This window comes from Polypterus senegalus, chromosome 3 (genome assembly GCF_016835505.1).
Source record: "Polypterus senegalus isolate Bchr_013 chromosome 3, ASM1683550v1, whole genome shotgun sequence".
NCBI lineage: Eukaryota > Metazoa > Chordata > Cladistia > Polypteriformes > Polypteridae > Polypterus > Polypterus senegalus.
Window position 1 is genome coordinate 135,338,079 of NC_053156.1, and position 21,418 is coordinate 135,359,496.

Genomic DNA, 21,418 nt, shown 5'->3' on the forward strand with positions numbered 1-21,418 from the left:
ACATTCCTGTATATAAACTTGCTCAATCCCAGAAAATGAAGGTTATCGAGTAAAATAATCTGCACATTTTTGGAAGATGGAGAAATCTTCAAGTATCTACAATAAACCCCTCCCAGAAACTGGGAAAATGTGTAAATTCCATGCAGATATTCCCTCAGTTGTGAATATAACCGATGTCTTGAAAGAGTTTGATCATTTAAATGATATTTACAATAACTCACCTCTATGAGCGCTAAGCTCATACAGAATTTCCTGCTTGATCTGAGCTGGAGTAATGTATTCCTTGCCATCCAAAGTATGCACCACATCCAGCTTTTTACATGCAATCAACTTGGCCACAATTTCTATGCAGTTTCGCTCAGACAACCTAAAAAGATTAACAATAAACAAATACATAGATTATTAAATAAACACTCCATACATCACCAAAAATTAGTAGAAACAAACAACAGGACAACTAAAAGAAAATATTACTCAGTGTTGCGTATGGCTAGGGACCCTACCTGGCCGGGATGCCAGTTGGATGGAAGGACTATCAAGGCATGATCTCCCCTGGGACGCTAGAAGGCAGGGGGTTGCTGTGGTGCTACAGATGCCCAGAGGGCACGATAGGAGTAGGAGTTTGTGCAGCCCTTTTGTGTTCCATGGGTGCTGCCAGGAACAGCTTATTATTAGGAGGGCTTATGTCAGGCTTCCACCACTCCAGGGAGTACATCCAGAACATGTTAATGGGCCACCTTGAGTGCTCCCGGGTACGGTATTAGAGGAGTCAGATGCCACTACACCGAGAGCCAGAGTTGGGAGGGAGAGAGACGAAGCTTGTCAGACAAGGAGTACAAGCAAACAAGAGAGAAAGAAAGTAGAAGGGAAAGAAAAGAAAGTACTGTGTTTATTTATACTTTGTTGAACTGTGCTGCTGTGGGGGAAGGATTGGAAATTGCTTCCTCACTGAAATAAACAAGTTTTGTAACTGTAGTTTGTCTGTGTCGGGTTTGGGTGGCTGGTGCACCCACTGCAGGCCATATCAGTCACATTCAAATGCACCAAGAAAATGAGCACATAAGAAAATCAAAACATGAGAACGAATTCAAACAAATATTAGCAATGGGAGTGTAACAATATACTGTAGATTTACAGTATGTACACATACGATTCAATATTTCACCTATAAAAATGTACTGCTTTTAAACAAAAAACAAAAAAAAAATATGGAGTCTAGTTTTAATTTAATTCACATATCATTATGCACAAAGTAAAGTTTACTTTAAGTAAAACATAATTGCTGTAGGTGGCACACAGGATGAATGAACATCCAAGCAAAGAGTTGCCCCAAGTGGACGGAAAGGCATCCCGGCAGAGAGTGGGAAGGACCCTTTGTCGTACCCGGCCAAAGCTCCCCAGATGGATAGACAGACAGACACCAGTAGAGAAGATGGTTCCTTACTCAGGCAGGAAACACCACATAAATGGACAGGCATCCTGACCGGAAATGTGTAGCACCATCCCTGGCAGGGATAGAAGAGAAAGTCTTGGAAGGACTGTTTCTGGGAAATGTTTATTCCCACAATCGCACCCATTCGGGAACCAGCAGGGATTTGTACTCCAGCAGCGTAGCCCTGATGGGGGCCATGGATACCACAAAAGAGTCCTCCCTGTTATATGAGACTTCTATGTGACGCAGAAGCACTTCTGGGCAACAGCCCTGGCACCAGAAGTACTCCACTCCTAGGTCCTCAATAAAAAAGGGACCATACTGCCTTATCGGAGTCGGAGATGGGAGGAAGACCTTCAACACTTGACTGGAGGAGGAGAGTGCAATGGAAAGAGGATAGGTGATTTAGAGGAGAGAGAGCTGTGTTTTGTAACTCATTTGTGAGGTATTACGTAATAAACAATTTATTTGAACCCACGGCTGCCTTATGTACAGGGAGTGCAGAATTATTAGGCAAGTTGTATTTTTGAGGATTAATTTTAATATGGAACAAACACAGTGCTATCAGTCAATCCAAAATGTTAATAAACCTGAAACCTGAATGTTTCACAACGGAAATGTGAGTGTGAACATCATCAGGGGAATACATATGTGCGCACAATTATTAGGCAACTATTAGTGTGCAGATTTATTATGCAACTAAAGGAAAATGAAAATTTTCCCATCTCACTTGTTTATTTTCATCTGTTATAGTGAGAATAATAAACAAACACCTCAAAATTTACAAATAAACATCTCTGACATTTAAAAAAATCAATCAATCAATCAATGACCAATATAGCCACCCTTCTTTCCAATAACAGTCATAAGCCTTTCCATTCATGGAGTCTGTCAGTTTCTTGATCTGTTGACGATCAGCTTTTTGTGGAGCAGTGACTACAGCCTCCCAGACACTCTTCAGAGAGGTGTATTGTTTTTCTCCCCCGTAAATCTAGCGTTTAAGAAGTGCCCACAAGTTCTCAATAGGGTTTAGGTCAGATGAGGAAGGGGGGCCATGTCATTATTCCTTCATCTTTAAGGCCTTTACTGGCTGGCCACACAGTGGAGAACTTCGATGCAAGTGATGGAGCATTGGCCTGCATAAAAATCATGGTCTTTTTCCTGTATCACTGTTTGAAGAAAGTGTCTTCGAAAAACTGGCAGTAGGTTTGGGAGTTGATTTTGAGTTCATCTTCAATGCAAAATGGTCCAACTAGCTCATCTTTAAAAATACCAGCTCATACCAGTACCCCACCTCCACGTTGGAGTGGAGCTCTGTGCCCATTACTGATCCACAGGTCCATCCATCTGGTCCATCAAGAGTCACTCTCATCTCATCGGTCCATAAAACCTTTGAAAAAATCTGTCTTCAGATATTTCTTGGCCCAGTTTTGACGTTTCAACTTATGTTTCTTGTTCAGTGGTGGTTGGGTTTCAGCCCTCCTTACCTTGGCCATGTCTTTGAGCACTGAACACCTTGTACTTCTGGGCACTCCAGGTAGGTTGCAGCTCTGGAATATGAAAGTACTGGAGGATAATGGATTCCTGGTAGCTTCACGTTTGATTCTTCTCAAATCTTTGGCAGCTAATTTGCATATTTTGTTCTCAACACGTTTCTTGCGACCCTGTTGACTATTTGCAACAAAATGTTTGATGGTTCTGTGATCACACACCAATATCTTAGCAATTCCAAAAGTGCTGCATCCCTCTGAAAGACTTTTTACAATTTTTGACTTTTCAGAGTCAGTTAAATCTCTTTTTTGGCCCATTTTGCCTGAGGAAAACTAGCTGCCTAATAATTCTGCACACCTTGATATAGGGTGTTGATCTCCTTAGGCCACACCCTCCCTCATTACACAAATACACATCACCTGACGTGCTTAAATCCAATAAGCATTCAAGTTAATACAGCTTGGAGTTGGAATATACGCATTAAAAATGATGATATGGTCAAAATACTCACTTGCCTAATAATTGTGCACACAGTGTATTCATGTTTGGGACTTTCTGGCACCCCGTAGCCTTCGCACTGCTTAACACTTAAGTTTAACAATAATAATAACTGAAGTAACTTAGCCATGTAACTCTTCAGGAGCCTGCACAATATTGTCATCTAGTAAAATTTACCTCAAATTTTAAGTACAAATGTAAACAAACAGCAGCAATCCAAAATGTAAACTCTCACTGCTTATAAAATTAAAATAAAGATACTGTCAAAACTTAAACAACAGATGTCTTCCATCTAGGAGGTAGAATCAGTGCTAGAACTGCTGCACTGCCTCGAATTTCTTGTGTAAATGTAAAATGGTTATTCCATGAAATGAGGCAAGTTAGAATGTCAGTGCTGTAACTGTAAAGGTAAACACTTTAATATTTATATTCCTTGCTTTGTACCCCAATAAGTACACGTCATCGTCAATATACTAACAACCAATGGAGGAAGTATTTTAAGATAGAGAAGCTTTTATCTGCGGCACCTCTGCATGAGAGCCACCTTTTTCCACCCTTTCAAACGTTCACAGATTTTAATGTCTGTAAAACATTCGGGATTAAATCACTTAGAGATCTGTACATAGACAATGTCCTTACATCCTACAAACAATAACACTCCAAATTTAACTTTCCAGCAACACATTTCTTTTACTACCTTCAAATTAGAAACTTTGTTAAACAAAACCTGCCCAATTTCCCTCACCTCCCACATACCTCTATACCGGAAGAAATATTGACCAGTAAACATTTTAAAATCCCTCCCTTTCAAAGATCTCAGAGTACAGTGGGAAAAGGATCTCTCACTCAGCATCTCAGAAAAGGAATGGAAGGTAGCAATGGACAGAATTCACTCACACTCCATATGCGCAAAGCATACAATTATTCAACTTAAACTTATATATCGAGCGCATCTCTCTCATTTAAAATTATCCAAAACGTTTCCTGGGCAAGATCCAACCTGCTAACGTTGCAATCAAGTTCCAGCCTCACTGGGCCACATGTTTTGGGCATGCACCAAATTAACATCATTTTGGACAAATTTTTAAATGCCTCTCAGACAGCCTGAGAGTCACAATCCCTCCTAATCCACTCACAGTTGTGTTTGGTGTACTTCCAATTGGGCTTAAAGTGGAGGACAAAAACTGTAATTGCCTTTACCACACTATTGGCACGTACACTTATCTTGCTCAAGTGGAAGAATCCTAACTCACCTCTTTCAAGTCAGTGGATAACTGATGTTATATATTATCTCTCATTCTTTCCTAGGACACGAAGTGGAAGCAGACAATGGCTGACGGTGAGATGAACTGCGTTGTCAAAGAAATCCAGGCCCTCGACATCCAGATCCAGAAACTCCTGCCCAGACAGAGGCACCAGAGGGATTTCAAGGCTCGTCTGCTGAAAAAAAATCCTCCCAGACATCTGAAATCGTCACAGCAAATCGCGGTTCAGTAACATTAACTCCACGTTGTGGTGCTCACTTTCAAGGCCAAGTGAGCTTTACCCCCACGCCTCATTGTTGGAGCGACGACGGCAATGATGAAGAACTCTGCCTGTTTCACCTCCATCAGCACAGGCAAGCATCTCCACCCAGAACCAGTTCGACCCTCTCCGTGCCCCCAGTTTGCCTTCAACCCTGGGTGATGTATTTGTGATTGGAGATTCAAATCATATGAAACCTAAATATCTCTTGCCCTAATCATAAGTCTTTTGTCTCTTGTTTACCCGGTGCTTGTGTCCGAGATGTTATGAGACAAGCACTGACAATCTTCAAGAGGCACAAGAACAAGGCAGTGGAATCCATTGTGATACAAGCCGGGGTAAAAGTCGTGAGACAGCGACAGTCGGAGATTCTCAAGGTGGACTTCTCAGCACTAATTAAAGCCATGAAGGAGAGGACCCCTGCTGCAAGAATCTTCATCTCAGGTGCCCTACCTCTCATTAGAGGATCGAACGAGTATTACAGTTGTCTGTTGGCATTAAACATCTGGCTGAAAGGCTTCTGAGAGAGTCAAAACATCGGTTTTGTAGACAACTGAGACCTCTTCTGAGAAAAGCCATGTTTCTTCAAGCAGGATGGTCTGCATCCAAATAGATTTGGTGCCCGGGTCCTCTCCGAAAACATCGCTAAGGTAATTTATCTCTCGACTGTCTATTTGTACTCCTAACCCTTTCCATAATGCTTTGCTAGGACGTGATAATTCGGTAACACAATCTTCCTCCAAAGTGCACTGCATTAATACTGTAATAACTAACCTCAGTGCATGTAAAAAATACTAGGCAGTGCGGCATAAATACAAATAACTTAATTACAATTACACCTCTAGATGAGCAATGTATTAAAAGTATAAAAACAGATTATAAATTAAATAAAAAAATATGCACAGAGCGGCAGTAATAAAAACTTAATTTCCATCTCGAATACCCATAACACACATACAATTCAGTTCTGCTCTTCCGAAACATTAAAATATGGCTTTATTAAATGTTAGAGCATTAACCAAAAAGACGTTTTCCATCAACGATCTTATTAGTGATAAGAAAATGTATTTTTCAGCTAAGTGAAACGTGGCTTAGCTCTGATGGTGCGGCTGTTATAATCAAATCAGCGCCTCCGAATTACAGCTTTGCTAATGCGGATCGCCAAGGAAAGAAAGGTGGCGGTTTAGCAAACATTTACTCGAGCCGGTTAAAGTGTAAAGATGTCAGTTTTGGTAAATTCAAGTTCTTTGAATATCTTGCCATTGTTATTCATGGAGTTTCTCAGTTTCTAATATTATATGTATATAGACCTGCTAAATACAATGCCTCTTTCTTTGACGAATTCTTAGACTTATGTCAATTGCAATTACGAACTATGACACATTTCTAATAGTTGGTGACTAACTTTCATATCGATAATTAGTGTGACCCGAAAGTAAAATGATTCATGAACCTCCTGGACTCTATTCATTTGAGCCAGCACATTAAAAGCAGTCACAGAGCAGGTCATACGATAGACTTAGAAATTACTAAAGGACTAAAAGTTGATGTGAAGCAGATCTTTGATATTGGTCCATCAGACCATTTTCTCTTACTATTTAAAATAGAAAAAAATGATAGAAAATATTCACGAGAAGCATATTGTTAAAAAACGCTTCTTTGATTCATCAGCAGCTTCAAAATTTACAAACATTCTAAGCAACCAGTCTATTTGTAGTGCTTACTACAATAGTGAGAATAATTTAAATATTAAGGTGGAAAACTTTAATACTAAGGCGAGAGCTGGTGCCGACATAGTTGCACCTGAAAAGATAGTTAAAAATTGTCTAGCTTTAGGAAGACCTAAAGAGTGTCTGATCTAAAGAGAACATGCTGGAGAACTGAGCGTAAATGGAGAAAAACTAAACTGATTATCCACTGTGATATACTGAAGGTTAAAACAACAGAATACAACAACATAGTCCGTCTTGAGAGGTGGTGTTATTTCTCTAGAATTATAAATTGCTAGTAATCCCAGAGTCTTATTCTCTACAACTAATCATCTGCTAAATCCAGATCACTTAATGGAATGCCTCCAAAATACTTCCTGTGAAACTGGAGGCTTTTGCTGTATTTTTTTAAATAAAAAAAATTACTGCAAAAAAATACTGATCCTCTTAAACCCCGGTACTCCATTATAAACAAATTAAATTCTTTCACCAGGATACATTTACCTGATTTATATAATAATTTCTCAACTAAGACCCTCCACCCGTGTCCTTGACCCAGTAACAAGTTTTTTCAAAGAAGTATCAGGCATGCTAATTAATAGTATTCTTGACATAGTAAACTCGTCATTAGATACAGGGATCTTCCCAGGCTGTCTTAAGACTGCTGTAGCTAAACCCCTGCTGAAAAAAAATAATCTTGACTGCTCTGCTTTGGAAAATTTTAGACCTATTTCTAACCTGCCTTTCTTAAGTAAAAAAGTCTAGAGAAGACAGTCATTATGCAGCCTAATGATCACCTCAATAAACATACTATTCTTAAGTTTCAGAACAAATCACAGTACAGAAACTGCACTCATTAAAGTAGTAAATGACTTGCGGGTAAATGCAGACAGAGGTCATTTATCTGTTCTCATCCTCTTAAATCTGAGTACCGCATCTAATACCAGAACTTAGTCAATTGGTGGGTCTTTCTGGCAGTGTCTTAAATTGGTTTGAATCATACCTGGTGTAATGGAAGGATTTTTCTCTGTAAAAAGCAAAGGTGAAATAAAGAGAGGGAGGGGGAATCAAGAGAGCAGATGGGCGTTGGTCGCTTCAGCGCAGAATCAGCTACAGAGACTAATGTTTTGGGAAAAACAGCCGGGAATGTTCTAAAGATACAGCCAAGGCTATGTAAGGAGTTGTTTTTCACTTCGAGAGCCTTTTTTCCCCACATGTAAGCATATTACTGTGTCTTCTGGTATCAGGCACTAGTCTCAAGGCCAAGTAGAAGAAAAATAGCGCCGTGTCCCGTGGAAGGAGGGGGTATGCTGAAACTGATCACTTCTGCATACACTGCTTCCACGTAGGCGCTTTGGGCAAGGACACCTAATTAGTATATAAGGGAAGGTTCCACCCTCAGTTTCTTTGGGCGCTCAACCGTGGGGAAAGGCACACCGCCCGTATCTGATAAAAGGCACACGGGGTTGATCCTCTGACGAGACTGACATGCGGGCTCCCTCAGTCTACTGGTCTAGGATGATGGCTCTGGGTCTTTTGATGTATGTTACTGTATGTATGTTATTGTAAGTATAAGTTTGTCTCTTTAAGCATATATATTTATTTCTATAACCTATTCATATGTATATGTTATAATTGAATAAGTAAATTTTATTGAAGTATCGGACCTCTTCTCTCTGATTTTTGCCCACTTATTCTAAAGAACCCCTTGAACCATTTTCCCAAATCAAAACATTTTGGCATAGTCGGCAGGATTTTGGGGAATCTGGTAAAATATTGAACTATTGAGTGAGGCAAAAAGAAATCAGAGATGTCTAAGAAAAAGGATAAAAACCCTGGCACGGCTCCTTTACCTCTTCCCGGCTGGGAGGAAACGGTATGGGAAGACTGTGCTAGAGAATTGAGACGTGGGGGATTAGCACAATATTGGCAAAGTTTAGGCCCCCCAACACCAGTGAATGTACTAGCCGCGCTTAATGAATGTCAGGTGTCTGTAAAAGAAAGAGATAAATACCTGGCTAAAAATTTGCGAGCAGCTAGCAGTACACGTAGCAATGTATAAAGAGAATGCCATACAGATTAAGCAACGATCGCTCAGTGTTAAAGTGTGTGGTGGCGCAGTGGTTAGCACTTATGCCATGATTCGAGTTTATTTGTGATTTATGTTGAAACTTACATGTTGTTTGTTTTGAGTTAATATTCTCAATGACAGTTTAGTCTTTTTGACGGGAGTGCCGTCTTGCTGTGGTATTGAACCGCGTGATTTCTCGATAGTTGGATTTGCCCTAATTGACGCAGGAATAGGATCACCACAGAAGCAATTCCTTGTTGTCGCGGAGTCATTCCGCCAATAGAGTCTCCTTGATCTAGAAACCAGCGCCGTTTCGAGCTGAGTAGAATCGTGTTAGGGGTAACATCCGCTAACGTTATGAGAGGTTATTTTATATTCGTTTGTCCTGATTGCTAATGTTAAGTTAGAATGGAACTTTCTCTTCTTCAGAATTCATTTTCTTTCTGATTCTTTTGCTGCATTGTTTCCAAATATAGTGTGTAATAATGAATAATAAGTGATAATAAGTGACAAAATTGAGGTCAAGTTGAATGTGTTAAAACAATGGTTTGGGTGATTTGGTGTACGTTATATAGTGTATTAGAGGGATCCCTATGTGTGTATGTTAAATAAGTTTGTGTGCTTAAAAGTATGTGTAAAAATATGTGGTGTTGTTTGCAAGAATGAAATAATTGATATTATTATGTGTAGTAATGTGAATGTTAATGTTGAAATTAAAAGAGCTCTTAATTCTAAATTAGAAAAGATATGAACAGTTGGTGTAAAAAGGTCTCCAGATTAAGCATATTATATGAGCACCCCTTTTATTTGAGTACTGGCCAGACTCTGATAAAAGGGAGGATTTTAATTAAAATGAGTAAATTTCGATTGAAGGAGACATTCTTTTAGCAAAATGAAGCTGAAGAAAAAACAGGGAATAAGGAGGGTTAACTAAGAGAAAAACAGACTGTGCTCTTTGGAGTCAACATTCTGAAAAACGTGTAATAAAACATCTGGAAGATAACAATGAAAGAATGTGCAAGATCAACTGTCTTTGACAGAAGGTTATGGGGAAAAGAAAATCAGTGTATGTAACTGAAGTAGATTTAAAGTATTTTCTTAGTTTGAGATTCTGGGAAAAATTTACCTGATAAAGAAGTGGATTCTTCATTCTAAATATGGATGGGAATGTGCAAATTTCTTAGAGGGCCTTATAGTATTTAAATAAAGGCACATTTTGCATTATAGGGCATTCTAATATATTGATTTCTTTCCTCATTTCCTTTGTGTGTAATATTGACATGTTTGTGTGAAATACAGTGGAATACTGGTATGACAACAAAACTAATGGAAGGTTCACTTTTATATTTTTGATGCATTAATGAAATATTGAATGAGACATTTTATTAAGATCCAAATGTAATGTGGTATTTTAATAATTAGTAATAAAAAGAAGGAAAGAAATATTACTTAGGATACATGTATAGAAACGTTAATAATGAACACCTTGTGTAAAAAGAAAAATGTTTTTAGGACTTTGCATAATTGAACAATGGTTTGTGATTAGATACATGGGGAAAGAAATGTGGAGCCTAACCTTTTTTGTTATATTTAATGTCACCAAGGAAAAGATTAAGAATTTACCCGTCCAGATTGTGGATTTCTTTCTTGACTCTACTTGCTATGCTAACTATGAGATGTTCTCTGGAGGTTGCTGGTATACTTGACGATCATATAAGGGAGGGTACAATGAACACTAAGACAAATTTTGACTGAAGCCTTCTTGATTTTTACACCAACCTCCACGGAGCATGGCTCTTTAACTAATAAATACTCAACCTTCTCTTTGGTTTTGTTTGTTCTCTATCCCTGGACGTACTTGTCTTCCCTGTAAGGGAGCTATAAAATTTGGCTTTTATTATTATATTAATGGGATCAGTTTTAGTTACCTTCTTGCTCCACATCTCCTCTACTTGTAAAAATAAAACAGCAGTGTCAATAAGGGGGGGGAAGGGTTGGTATAATAAGTATTGGTATAAGTATGTTTAATTTTGTTTAAATTTTACATTTTGAAACCAGTTTAAATCTTGGAACTATTTTTTAATTATTATGGAACAAATGCAGATAATTTGAATATTATGTCAATATTATTGGGACCAATTTTGTAATGATTTATTATTGAGTACTTTTCCCTTTTGTAATACATTGATTGACTTTATTTTATAATGACTTGGGACATGTTTTTAATTGAGTGGAAATTGCAACCAGCCAAACTGGAAACAGCTATAAAGGAGGACTTGAACATTGTGCTTATCAATTTAAACTTTTACTCTGACTGTTTAAAGACAAATTGACTTAGACAAGCACAGACTGGATTGAAATGACTGTTTGTTTTACTGTTAACAATATTTTTAATAGGGGTACCCCCAACGAAACAGATCTGACATCTTATGACATATTGTTTTTTGGATCCATAAGTAGCTACTAATGAAGAATTAATAGGCTGACTATTTAAATGAGCATTTTTAAGTCTTTACGTCTGCAGGTGAAAGCTGTTTTTTCCTAGTGCATCGTAGATGACAGCATTTGAAGTTGAACCAGAGATTGGGCTGTGATAAAGGTCTGCAGATAAACTAATTATCTGACTCCAAGGAGAACCCAGCCATACCAAAAGGGAATCAAGTCATGAATCAGGCCATCGATCAGCTGACTACTGGACAACGCACCTTGATTCCAGTTCCAGGCATCATGGATACCTGCTGCCAAGAGCTCAATTATGCTGGTGATGTTTGAGCCCAAAAGATCATCGTGGATTCCGAATCATAGATGACATCTGCCTACTTGGGTCCTTTTTGCTTGGGATGTTGGACCCCAACACCTGCTTTGGTCCTTATTAGAGAAGAAAATCTGTCACACTTTTACTCTGCAGGGCTCAATGTTCTTACTGGAGCCTGCTTTGACTGTCCACTTGTTTGACAAATGGCAACATCTTTGAAATTAAAAGTATTTGAACTGTAAAGTATGAAAGGTATAGAAGGGAAAGCTAATTATTTGTAAACAAAGCAGAATATAGGGATTCCTAAATAATATGTATTTAATGAATGTTTGTATTAATGGGAATACTATATAATTATTATGAATTCATAGTGGTTAAGAATAGATATTTTTAGATAAATGTTTTGATATGCCTTCTGATATTTTGTATGAGATAATAAGTCACCTTTAAGGACCAATGATTTGGTTATTTGTAAAGTAAATCAGAATCAAATCTAATCTAACATAAGGGATCTATTAGAGATTGTTAAGTGATTGTCATTGCAGTGGCATTCCACTATTACTAGATAGGGTCAGTCCAGTTTAGATATTCTAGGTTATTGATTGTAGTATTATAGCAAATAATGTAGAGCTTTACATTCAGGTACATTTATTTAATTGAAAAGAATATTAGTAAGCATATGGGATGACACACACAACTAATATTTTGGGGATAAGGGACACATACTATAGGTCAGGACATCCATAGCTTTTAGAAGAGGATAAAACAGTTTAGGCTAGCATGTTGATGGTGATACAGGTCAAATGATTAACATCATGGCTTGATGAGTATATATGTTATCGAAATCAGTGAAATGAAGTAATAATTTGGCCCATAGGAGATGGAGTGTCTTATACATACAGTGGTGAGTGTGTGGTCTGTGAATTAAAAAGCCCAGATGAAGTCTGAAGATCTCTGAAGATATGAATCCTTAATAAGAAGCTTGGGTATAACCCTTGAAATTGAAATGAATGTGACCTCAAAAATGACCCAGTGATTTGCATTTTGGAAGGTAGTGCTGACATCTTCCAAAGGGAGGATTGACACCTACTGTCCACAAAATGGCTACATTAATGTGATAAAGGTGGCTTAAGATTGAGACCACAGCTGGATGTATATTTGGGCAATTTTATGAATGAGTGTGTCAAGATGTGAGCATGGTGAGGTGTGTAAGGACTTTATCTCTGATTATCATTGTGCATAGCGGTGGTAACCTAAAACTGAGAACTTTTGAGTTATTTAAGATAAATATTTGTGCCATCTGTATCACCACCAATATTATTTATAGTTCTGAATGTAGATGAAACCCAAAGAATTAGGTACATTAAATAGTTATTTCGCCATATTTAGGAATTGGGACATACATTATGTGTTTAGTGCAAATCCATCTTAGAAAGGAAAGGTAAAACCAATATAATTATTATTAGCTTTATTTTAACCTGGGAATCATTGGGATTCATGTTAGTGAAGCAGAAATTACTCTCTTAATGGTATCGTTATATATATATTTGAATGGTATGTTGTTGCTTATTACCAGTTTCCTAATTAGTTATTACTAGAGTTGCTGTCAAACAGGTGTGCAATCAATTTCTTGAACCATGGACATCTTCGGTTAAAGATTTTTATTCTTTCTTGATGACAATGTGGATGATGAAATACCAAATCAGAAGAAACTCCCTGAGTGAAATGCTAGTAACCGCTCCCCAGGGAGGTGACCCTCTACGGTGCGCAAAGTACCTGGGTTGAAGAAAAATGTAAGTTCACTGGAAAAATATTTTTCCAAGCGAAGAAAAAGCACTTATTATGGACAATTGTTTTATTATTATTATTGCTTTAATGACTATATTCAACTGTTATGTATTTTGTGCTTTACGAAAAATTGCAGTCAGAACAAGAAGGGCAAGAGCGCTGGTTTTGCACTGAGCGAGGGGCCGAATGTAATGGAAGGATTTTTCTCTGTAAAAAGCAAAGGTGAAATAAAGAGAGGAAGGGGGAATCAGGAGAGCAGATGGGCGTTGGTCGCTTCAGCGCAGAATCAGCTACAGAGACTAATGTTTTGGGAAAAACAGCCGGAATGTTCTAAAGATACAGCCAAGGCTATGTAAGGAGTTGTTTTTCACTTGAGAGGCTTTTTCACATGTAAGCATATTACTGTGTGTGTCTTCTGGTATCAGGCACTAGTCTCAAGGACGAGTAGAAGAAAAATAGCGCCGTGTCCCGTGGAAGGAGGGGGTATGCTGAAACTGATCACTTCTGCATATACTGCTTCCACGTAGGCTGCTTTTGGGCAAGGACACCTAATTAGTATATAAGGGAAGGTTCCGCTCTCAGTTTCTTTGGACGCTCAGCCGTGGGGAAAGGCACACACCGCCCGGTATTTGATAAAAGGCACACGGGGTTGATCCTCTGACGAGACTGACATGCGGGCTCCCTCAGTCTACTGGTCTAGGATGATGGCTCTGGGTCTTTTGATGCATGTTACTTTATGTATGTTATTGTAAGTATAAGTTTGTCTCTTTAAGCATATATATTTATTTCTATAACCTATTCATATGTATTTATATGTTAGAATTGAATAAGTAAATTTTATTGAAGTATCGGACCTCTTCTCTCTGATTTTTGCCCACTTATTCTAAAGAACCCCTTGAACCATTTTCCCAAATCAAAACACCTGGCAGGTAGAAAATTATTTGTTAGTTGAGGTAATTATACTTCAAAAGACACGATATTCTATAAGGTGTTCCACAAAGCTCTATCCTTGGTCCGCTGCTCTTTTCAATTTACATGCTTCCGTTAGGTCAGGTAATCTCGGGCATAAAGTGAGCTATTACAGCTATGCTGATTACACACAACTGTATTTATCAATAGCACCTGACGACCACGACTCTCTTGATTCACTGATACAAATATTCTACTTGTTTTTCTGAATGTATAAGTAGTAATTTTCTCAAACTAAATAAACACAAAACAAATTTTAGGGATTGGCAATAATGGATATAATGAGGTTATTAGAAATAAACTTGATCCATTAGTATTAAAAGTCAAGACAGAGGTAAAGAATGTAGGGGTAACTATTGATTCTGACATGAATTCTAAATCACATATTAATCAGATTACTAAGAAAAGCATTTTTTCACTTAAGAAATATAGCAAAAGTTAGATCTCTTATAACATTGCAAGATGCTGAAAAATTAGTTCACGCTTTTGTTTTCAGTCGGTTAGATTACTGTAACGCACTCCTCTCAGGACTACCAAAAAAAAAAGAAATTGATTGCAACGAGTGCAGAATGCAGCTGCTAGAATCTTAACTAGAAAAAGAAAACCCGAGCACATTTCTACAGTTTTGATGTCACTACACTGCTTACCTGTGTAATTTAGAATTGACTTTAAAACACTGCTTATGATTTATAAAGCCTTAAATAATCTCACTCCATCTTATATTTCAGAATGTCTTACACCTTACACACCAAAATCCGAACCTTAGATCTTCAAATGAGTGTCTACTTAGAATTCCAAGAACAAAACTTAAAAGAAGTGCGAGGCAGCCATTTGCTGTTATGTACCTAAAATCTGGAATAGCTTGCCAATAGGAATTTGTCAGGCTGATACGGTGGAGCACTTTAAAAAAACTGCTAAAAAACACATTACTTTAACATGGCTTTCTCATAGCTTCATCTTAGTTTAATCCTGATGCTCTGTATATTCAATTAATTATTATTATTCATGGTGGCTCCAAAATCCGTACTAACCCCTACTTTCTCTTCTGTTCTTTTTCCAGTTTTCTGTGTTGGCAATCGGCGGCCACCACCTAATCAAAGCACTGTGATGTCCCTACATTGGTGAATTAAAGGCCATGACTGTCATCATCAAATTCTTCCATGAGAACCCAGACTACAATGAGGACTGATTGAGGTCAATTATGTTAGGTAGAATACCTAAAGGGGTCTGGGCAGTCCCGTGGCCTGGAACCCCTGCAGATTTTTTTTTTCTCTCTCCAGCTGTCTGGATTTTTTTTTTTTGTTTTTTTTCTGTCCTCCCTAGCCATTGGACCTTACTTTTATTCTATGTTAAATAGTGTTCCCTAATTTTAGTTCTTATTTATTTTGTCTTTTTTCTCTTTCTTCATTATGTAAAGCACTTTGAGCTACATTGTTTGTATGAAGATGTGCTATATAAATAAATGTTATTGCAAAATTGGAAAAAATTAAATTCTCGCTGACAGGATCTAATCAATAACTATTTAGAATAAGTATTTCAATTGAGGAAGTGGATTCTCTCCCCTCTTTGTCTATTATATTTGTATTTATTAATAGTAAAAATATGTAAATAAATAAAAATGCTACTTTGCTAACTTAGCTCTCTTTCTCATGGGATGATTTGTTTCAAACCAGTTTTGTTAAAGTTGACCTTTTAATAGATGGATTTTTTTTTTATTTTATTAAAATGAAATAAAGAATAAAAAAAAAAAGAAAAACAGTTAACTAGACATCCTGCTAGCAGACACATCATAGTCAGAGCTTCAGATTATGTGACTGTTGTCTAGGTCACACTTATAGGTAATGAACTACATAGTCAAACCAAAAACAAAACAGTGGATATATAAACAAAACAAACATTTTATCCAAGTGGCACAGAACTGCACTGTTGACATTAAAACAAGTACTGTATACAGGTTATCCCCAGGTTACGGACATCTGACATACGAACGGGGCCACAGCTGCGAGGCATGCACCTCAGTAACTGCCACTCTGTCATTTTCGGCCTCTATTATATACATTGGGTACAGAAAGTATTCAGACCCCCTTCAATTTTTTACTCTTTGTTATATTGCAGCCATTTGCTAAAATCATATTAATTTTTTTCCCTCATTAATGTACACACAGCACCCCATACGGACAGACAAAAAAAAAGAATTTTTGAAATTGTTGCAGATTTATTAAAAAAAGAAAAACTGAAATATCACATGGTCCTATGTATTCAGACCCTTTGCTGTGACACTCATATATTTAACTCAAGTGCTTTCCATTTCTTTTGATCAACCTTGAGATCACCTTCATTTGAGTCCAGCTGTGTTTGATTATACTGATTGGACTTATTTAGGAAAGCCACACACCCGTCTATATAAGCCTCACAATGCAGGTCAGAGCAAATGAGAATCATGAGGTTAAAGGAACTGCCTGAAGAGCTCAGAGACAGAATTGTGGCAAGGCACAGATCTGGCCAAAGTTACAAAAAAATTTCTGCTGCACTCAAGGTTCCCAAGAGCACAGTGGCCTCCATAATCCTTAAATGGGAGACGTTTGGGACGACCAGAACCCTTCCTAGAGCTGGCCGTCCGGCCAAGCTGAGCTACCGGGGGAGAAGAGCCTTGGTGAGAGAGGTAAAGAAGAACCCAAAGATCACTTTGGCTCAGCTCCAGAGATGCAGTCAGGAGATGGGAGAAAGTTGTAGAAAGTCAACCATCACTGCAGCCCTCCACCAGTCAGGGCTTTATGGCAGAGTGGCCTGTCGGAAGCCTCTCCTCAGTGCAAGACACATGACAGCCCGCATGGAGTTTGCTAAAAGACACCTGAAGGACTCTGAGATGGTGAGAAATAAGATTCTCTGGTCTGATGAGACCAAGAGAGAACTTGTTGGCCTTAATTCTAAGCAGTATGTGTGGAGACAACCAGGCACTGCTCATCACTTGTCCAATACAGTCCCCACAGTGAAGCATGGCGGTGGTAGTATCATGCTGTGGGGGTGTTTTTCAGCTGCAGGGACAGGACGACTGGTTGCAATCGAGGGAAAGATGAATGCAGCCAAGTACAGGGATATCCTGGACAAAAACCTTCTCCAGAGTGCTAAGGACCTTAGACTGGGCCGAAGGTTTACCTTTCAACAAGACAATGACCCTAAGCACACAGCTAAAATAACGAAGGAGTGGCTTCACAACAACTCTGTGACTGTTCTTGAATGGCCCAGCCAGAGCCCTGACTTAAACCCAATTGAGCATCTCTGGAAAGACCTAAAAATGGCTGTCCACCAACGTTTACCATCCAACCTGACAGAACTGGAGAGGATCTGCAAGGAGGAATGGCAGAGAATCCCCAAATCCAGGTGTGAAAAACCTGTTGCATCTTTCCCAAGAAGACTCATGGCTGTATTAGCTCAAAAGGGAGGCTTCTACTAAATACTGAGCAATGGGTCTGAATACTTAGGACCATGTGATATTTCAGTTTTTCTTTTTTAATAAATCTGCAACAATTTCAAAAATTCTTTTTTTTGTCTGTCAATATGGGGTGCTGTGTGTACATTAATGAGGGAAAAAATTAATTTAAATGATTTTAGCAAATGGCTGCAATATAACAGAGTGAAAAATTGAAGGGGGTCTGAATACTTTCTGTACCCACTGTGTGTAGATAGATAGATAGATAATTTATTAATTCCAAGGGGAAATTCACATAATCCAGCAGCAGTATACTGATACAAAGAAACAATATTAAATTAAATAGTAATAAAAATGAAAAAAATTAAAATAAAATTAATGTTAGCATTTACTCCCCGGGGTGGAATTGAAGAGTCGCATAGTGTGGGGGAGGAATGATCTCCTCAGTCTGTCAGTGGAGCAAGACAGTGACAAAAGTCTGTCACTGAAGCTACTCCTCTGCCTGGAGTTGATACTGTTAAGTGGATGCAGTGGATTATTCATGATTGACAGGAGTTTGCTTAGTGCCCATCGCTCTGCCACAGATGTTAAACTGTCCAACTTTAATCCTACAATAGAGCCTGCCTTCTTAACAAGTTTGTCCAGGCGTGAGGCGTCTTTCATCTTTATGCTGCCACCCCAGCACACCACCGCGTAGAAGAGTGCACTCGCCACAACTGTCTGGTAGAATATCTGCAGCATCTTACTGCAGATGTTGAAGGATGCCAACCTTCTCAGAAAGTATAGTCTGCTCTGACCTTTCTTACATAGAGCATCAGTATTGGCAGTCCAGTCCAATTTGTCATCCAGCTGCACTCCCAGATATTTAAAGGTCTGCACCCTCTGCACACAGTCACCTCTGATGATCACAGGGTCCATGAGGGGCCTAGGCCTCCTAAAATCCACCACCAGCTCCTTGGTCTTGTTGGTGTTAAGGTGTAAATGGTTTGAGTCGCACCATTTAACAAAGTCTTTGATTAACTTTCTGTACTCCTCCTCCTGCCCACTCCTGATGCAGCCCACAATAGCAGTGTCATCAGCGAACTTTTGCACGTGGCAGGACTCCGAGTCATATTGGAAGTCTGATGTATATAGATTGAACAGGACCGGAGAAAGTACAGTCCCCTGCGGCGCCCCTGAATTGCTGCACACAATGTCAGACCTGCAGATCCCAAGACGCACATATTGAGGTCTGTCTGTAAGAAAGTCCACAATCCATGCCACCAGGTGTGAGTCTACTCCCATCTCAGTCAGCTTGTCTCTAAGGAGCAGAGGTTGGATGGTGTTGAAGGCGCTAGAGAAGTCCAAAAACATAATTCTTACAGCACCACTGCCTCTGTCCAGGTGAGAGAGGGATCGGTGAAGCATATAGATGATGGCATCCTCCGCTCCCACCTTCTCCTGGTATGTGAACTGCAGAGGGTCGAGGGCGTGGCGGACCTGTGGCCTCAGGTGGTGAAGCAGCAGCCGCTCCATGGTCTTCCTCAGATGTGACGTCAGAGCAACAGGCCGGAAGTCATTCAGCTCACTAGGACGCGACACCTTTGGGACAGGAGTGATACAAGATGTTTTCCAAAGCCTTGGGACTCTCCCCTGTTCCAGGCTCAGGTTGAAGATGCGCTGTAGAGGACTCCCCAGTTCCAATGCAAATGCCTTCAGCAGTCGTGACGATACACCATCTGGACCCGCTGCTTTGCTGGCACAAAGTCTTTTCAGCTCTCTGCTCACCTGGGCTGCTGTAATTATGGGTGGGGATGTCTCACCTATGCTGGTATCAGCAGAAGGATGGTTGGAGGATGCAGTACTCCGAGGTGAGAGTGGGTGTGTGTGTGTGTGTGTATATATATATATATATATATATGTATATATATATATATACAGTATATCTATCGAGAGAGATTGTACAAATGTGTTGCATTATGTGTATGAGTCTTTTTGTTAACATTTTATTATTGTCACTAATCTGGGGAGACGCGCAAGTAAAGGTTTTCATTGGGTTAGATACACGACAATAAACTTAAGTTTGACTGTGTTCCAGTGCCATCGTCTGAATTCATTCAGAACTGAGAGCAGGGGAAAAAAAAAAAAAAAGACTACCAACTACTAACCTTAAGAAAACAAAACTTGCCTTTTAAATACGACTTGTTTACGTGATGGAAAACGCAACTCTTTGAAAGCACATAAAGAGATTTAGAAACTTTAACGCACTGGACAATGTGAATGAAATCAGAATTTGCACAACAACAACATTTATTTATATAGCACATTTTCATACAAACAGTAGCTCAAAGTGCTTTACATATTAAAGAATAGAAAAATGAAAGACAATTATAAAACAAAATAAATCAACATTAACATCGAATAAGAGTAAGGTTCAATGGCCAGGGGGGACAGAAAAAACAAAAAAAACTCCAGACGGCTGGAGAAAAATAAAATCTGTAGGGATTCCAGACCATGAGACCGCCCAGTCCCCTCTGGGCATTCTACCCAACATAAATGAAACAGTCCTCTTTGGATTTAGGACAACACCTAGCCCGTCACTCATTTTATGTAATGTGCATGAATTAAGCATAAACATATATGCTGCCTATTATAATACTCATGTTATTGTAAGGGTTGCAGAGATTATACAGCAAGATGTTATTTTTTTGATTAAAGCTCTAGAACCAATCAACCATGTTATTTCAAAAGCCGCCGGCATTGTAACAGCGTACCACTGGCTATGACTAACCTTTTACCTCGACTCTACAAGTTCGGAGTTACGGAAATAATTCACTACCTCCAAGGATAAAGTAATATTCACAACCCCGACTGAGAATTACGTGAACTACTGTGCCACTCTGTTTCAAACTTGCAATCTGGCATTTCTGGCTCAAAAAAAGTAAAGTTATTTCTGTAAACAACGCAATATGGGTAGTGTCACAGTCACACTCATGAAGTGCTGATGATATTTTTCAGTAAACACCTTAATTTATATTCACTTTGATATTTTTATCATTCAAACAGCCGAGTATAGTAATTCTGTATGCAATTATTGAAAGCACACTCCAGAAGACTCCGTTAAATTTAACAGATTAACTAAAGACAAGATTTCTACTATACCTCTGCACAGATTCCGCAAACTGTGCTCTCTGGAAGTATGCAGCCAGGCGTCTTACTTCTTCCCAATCTGCTGTCATGATTCAATTTTGATATACTTTTTATATATTAACGGTTTTTCTTCCTTATGAAGCTGCCACTCTACCTTCTACTAACGAATGCTTCTTAAATAACACGTCACCCTGAGATGACGTCAGACGGAAAGCCTCAATGCCCAAACTCGTTGCTCTTATAGAACAACATGCATGAGGTCTCTGTGTTAGAGCTTATTCTGCTTCTGTACATCTCCACAAACAGGTACTGTATATTGAACGAAGATTATTTTTTACAGTGTACCACCATAGATGATGGTTTTAGATTAAAAAAATGGTATCTTGTCAGCCGTAGATCTTCACGCAGAGGGTTTGACAGAACACAAGTTAATACAGTGTAACAACACTCTGTTGAACTGACCATTCAGATTAATATACTGTACTATACTAAGAAACTACCCGTCTTAAATGAATTGATAATGTTTACCTGCTCACCAGGGCTGAATGAGCTGGTCAGCAGAGAATGAAAAAAACAATATTTTTCCCAAACCTCTACACTAACTGTTACGTATACATACTGT

General features: G+C 38.8%; 1 protein-coding gene across 1 annotated transcript in view; it reads right to left on the reverse strand.

Annotated features, from left to right (window-relative positions):
- ufl1 (UFM1-specific ligase 1) overlaps window positions 1-20,992 on the reverse strand; it is a 116,577-nt gene extending 95,585 nt beyond the window's left edge. Inside the window, exons 1-2 of the mRNA XM_039747968.1 lie at window positions 20,809-20,992; window positions 222-367 (exon numbers count right to left, since the gene is read on the reverse strand). Of these exons, the coding sequence (XP_039603902.1) occupies window positions 222-367; window positions 20,809-20,885 (223 nt within the window). The 5' untranslated portion in view covers window positions 20,886-20,992. The remainder of the gene's footprint in view (window positions 1-221; window positions 368-20,808) is intronic.
- Window positions 20,993-21,418: the final 426 nt, after the last annotated feature.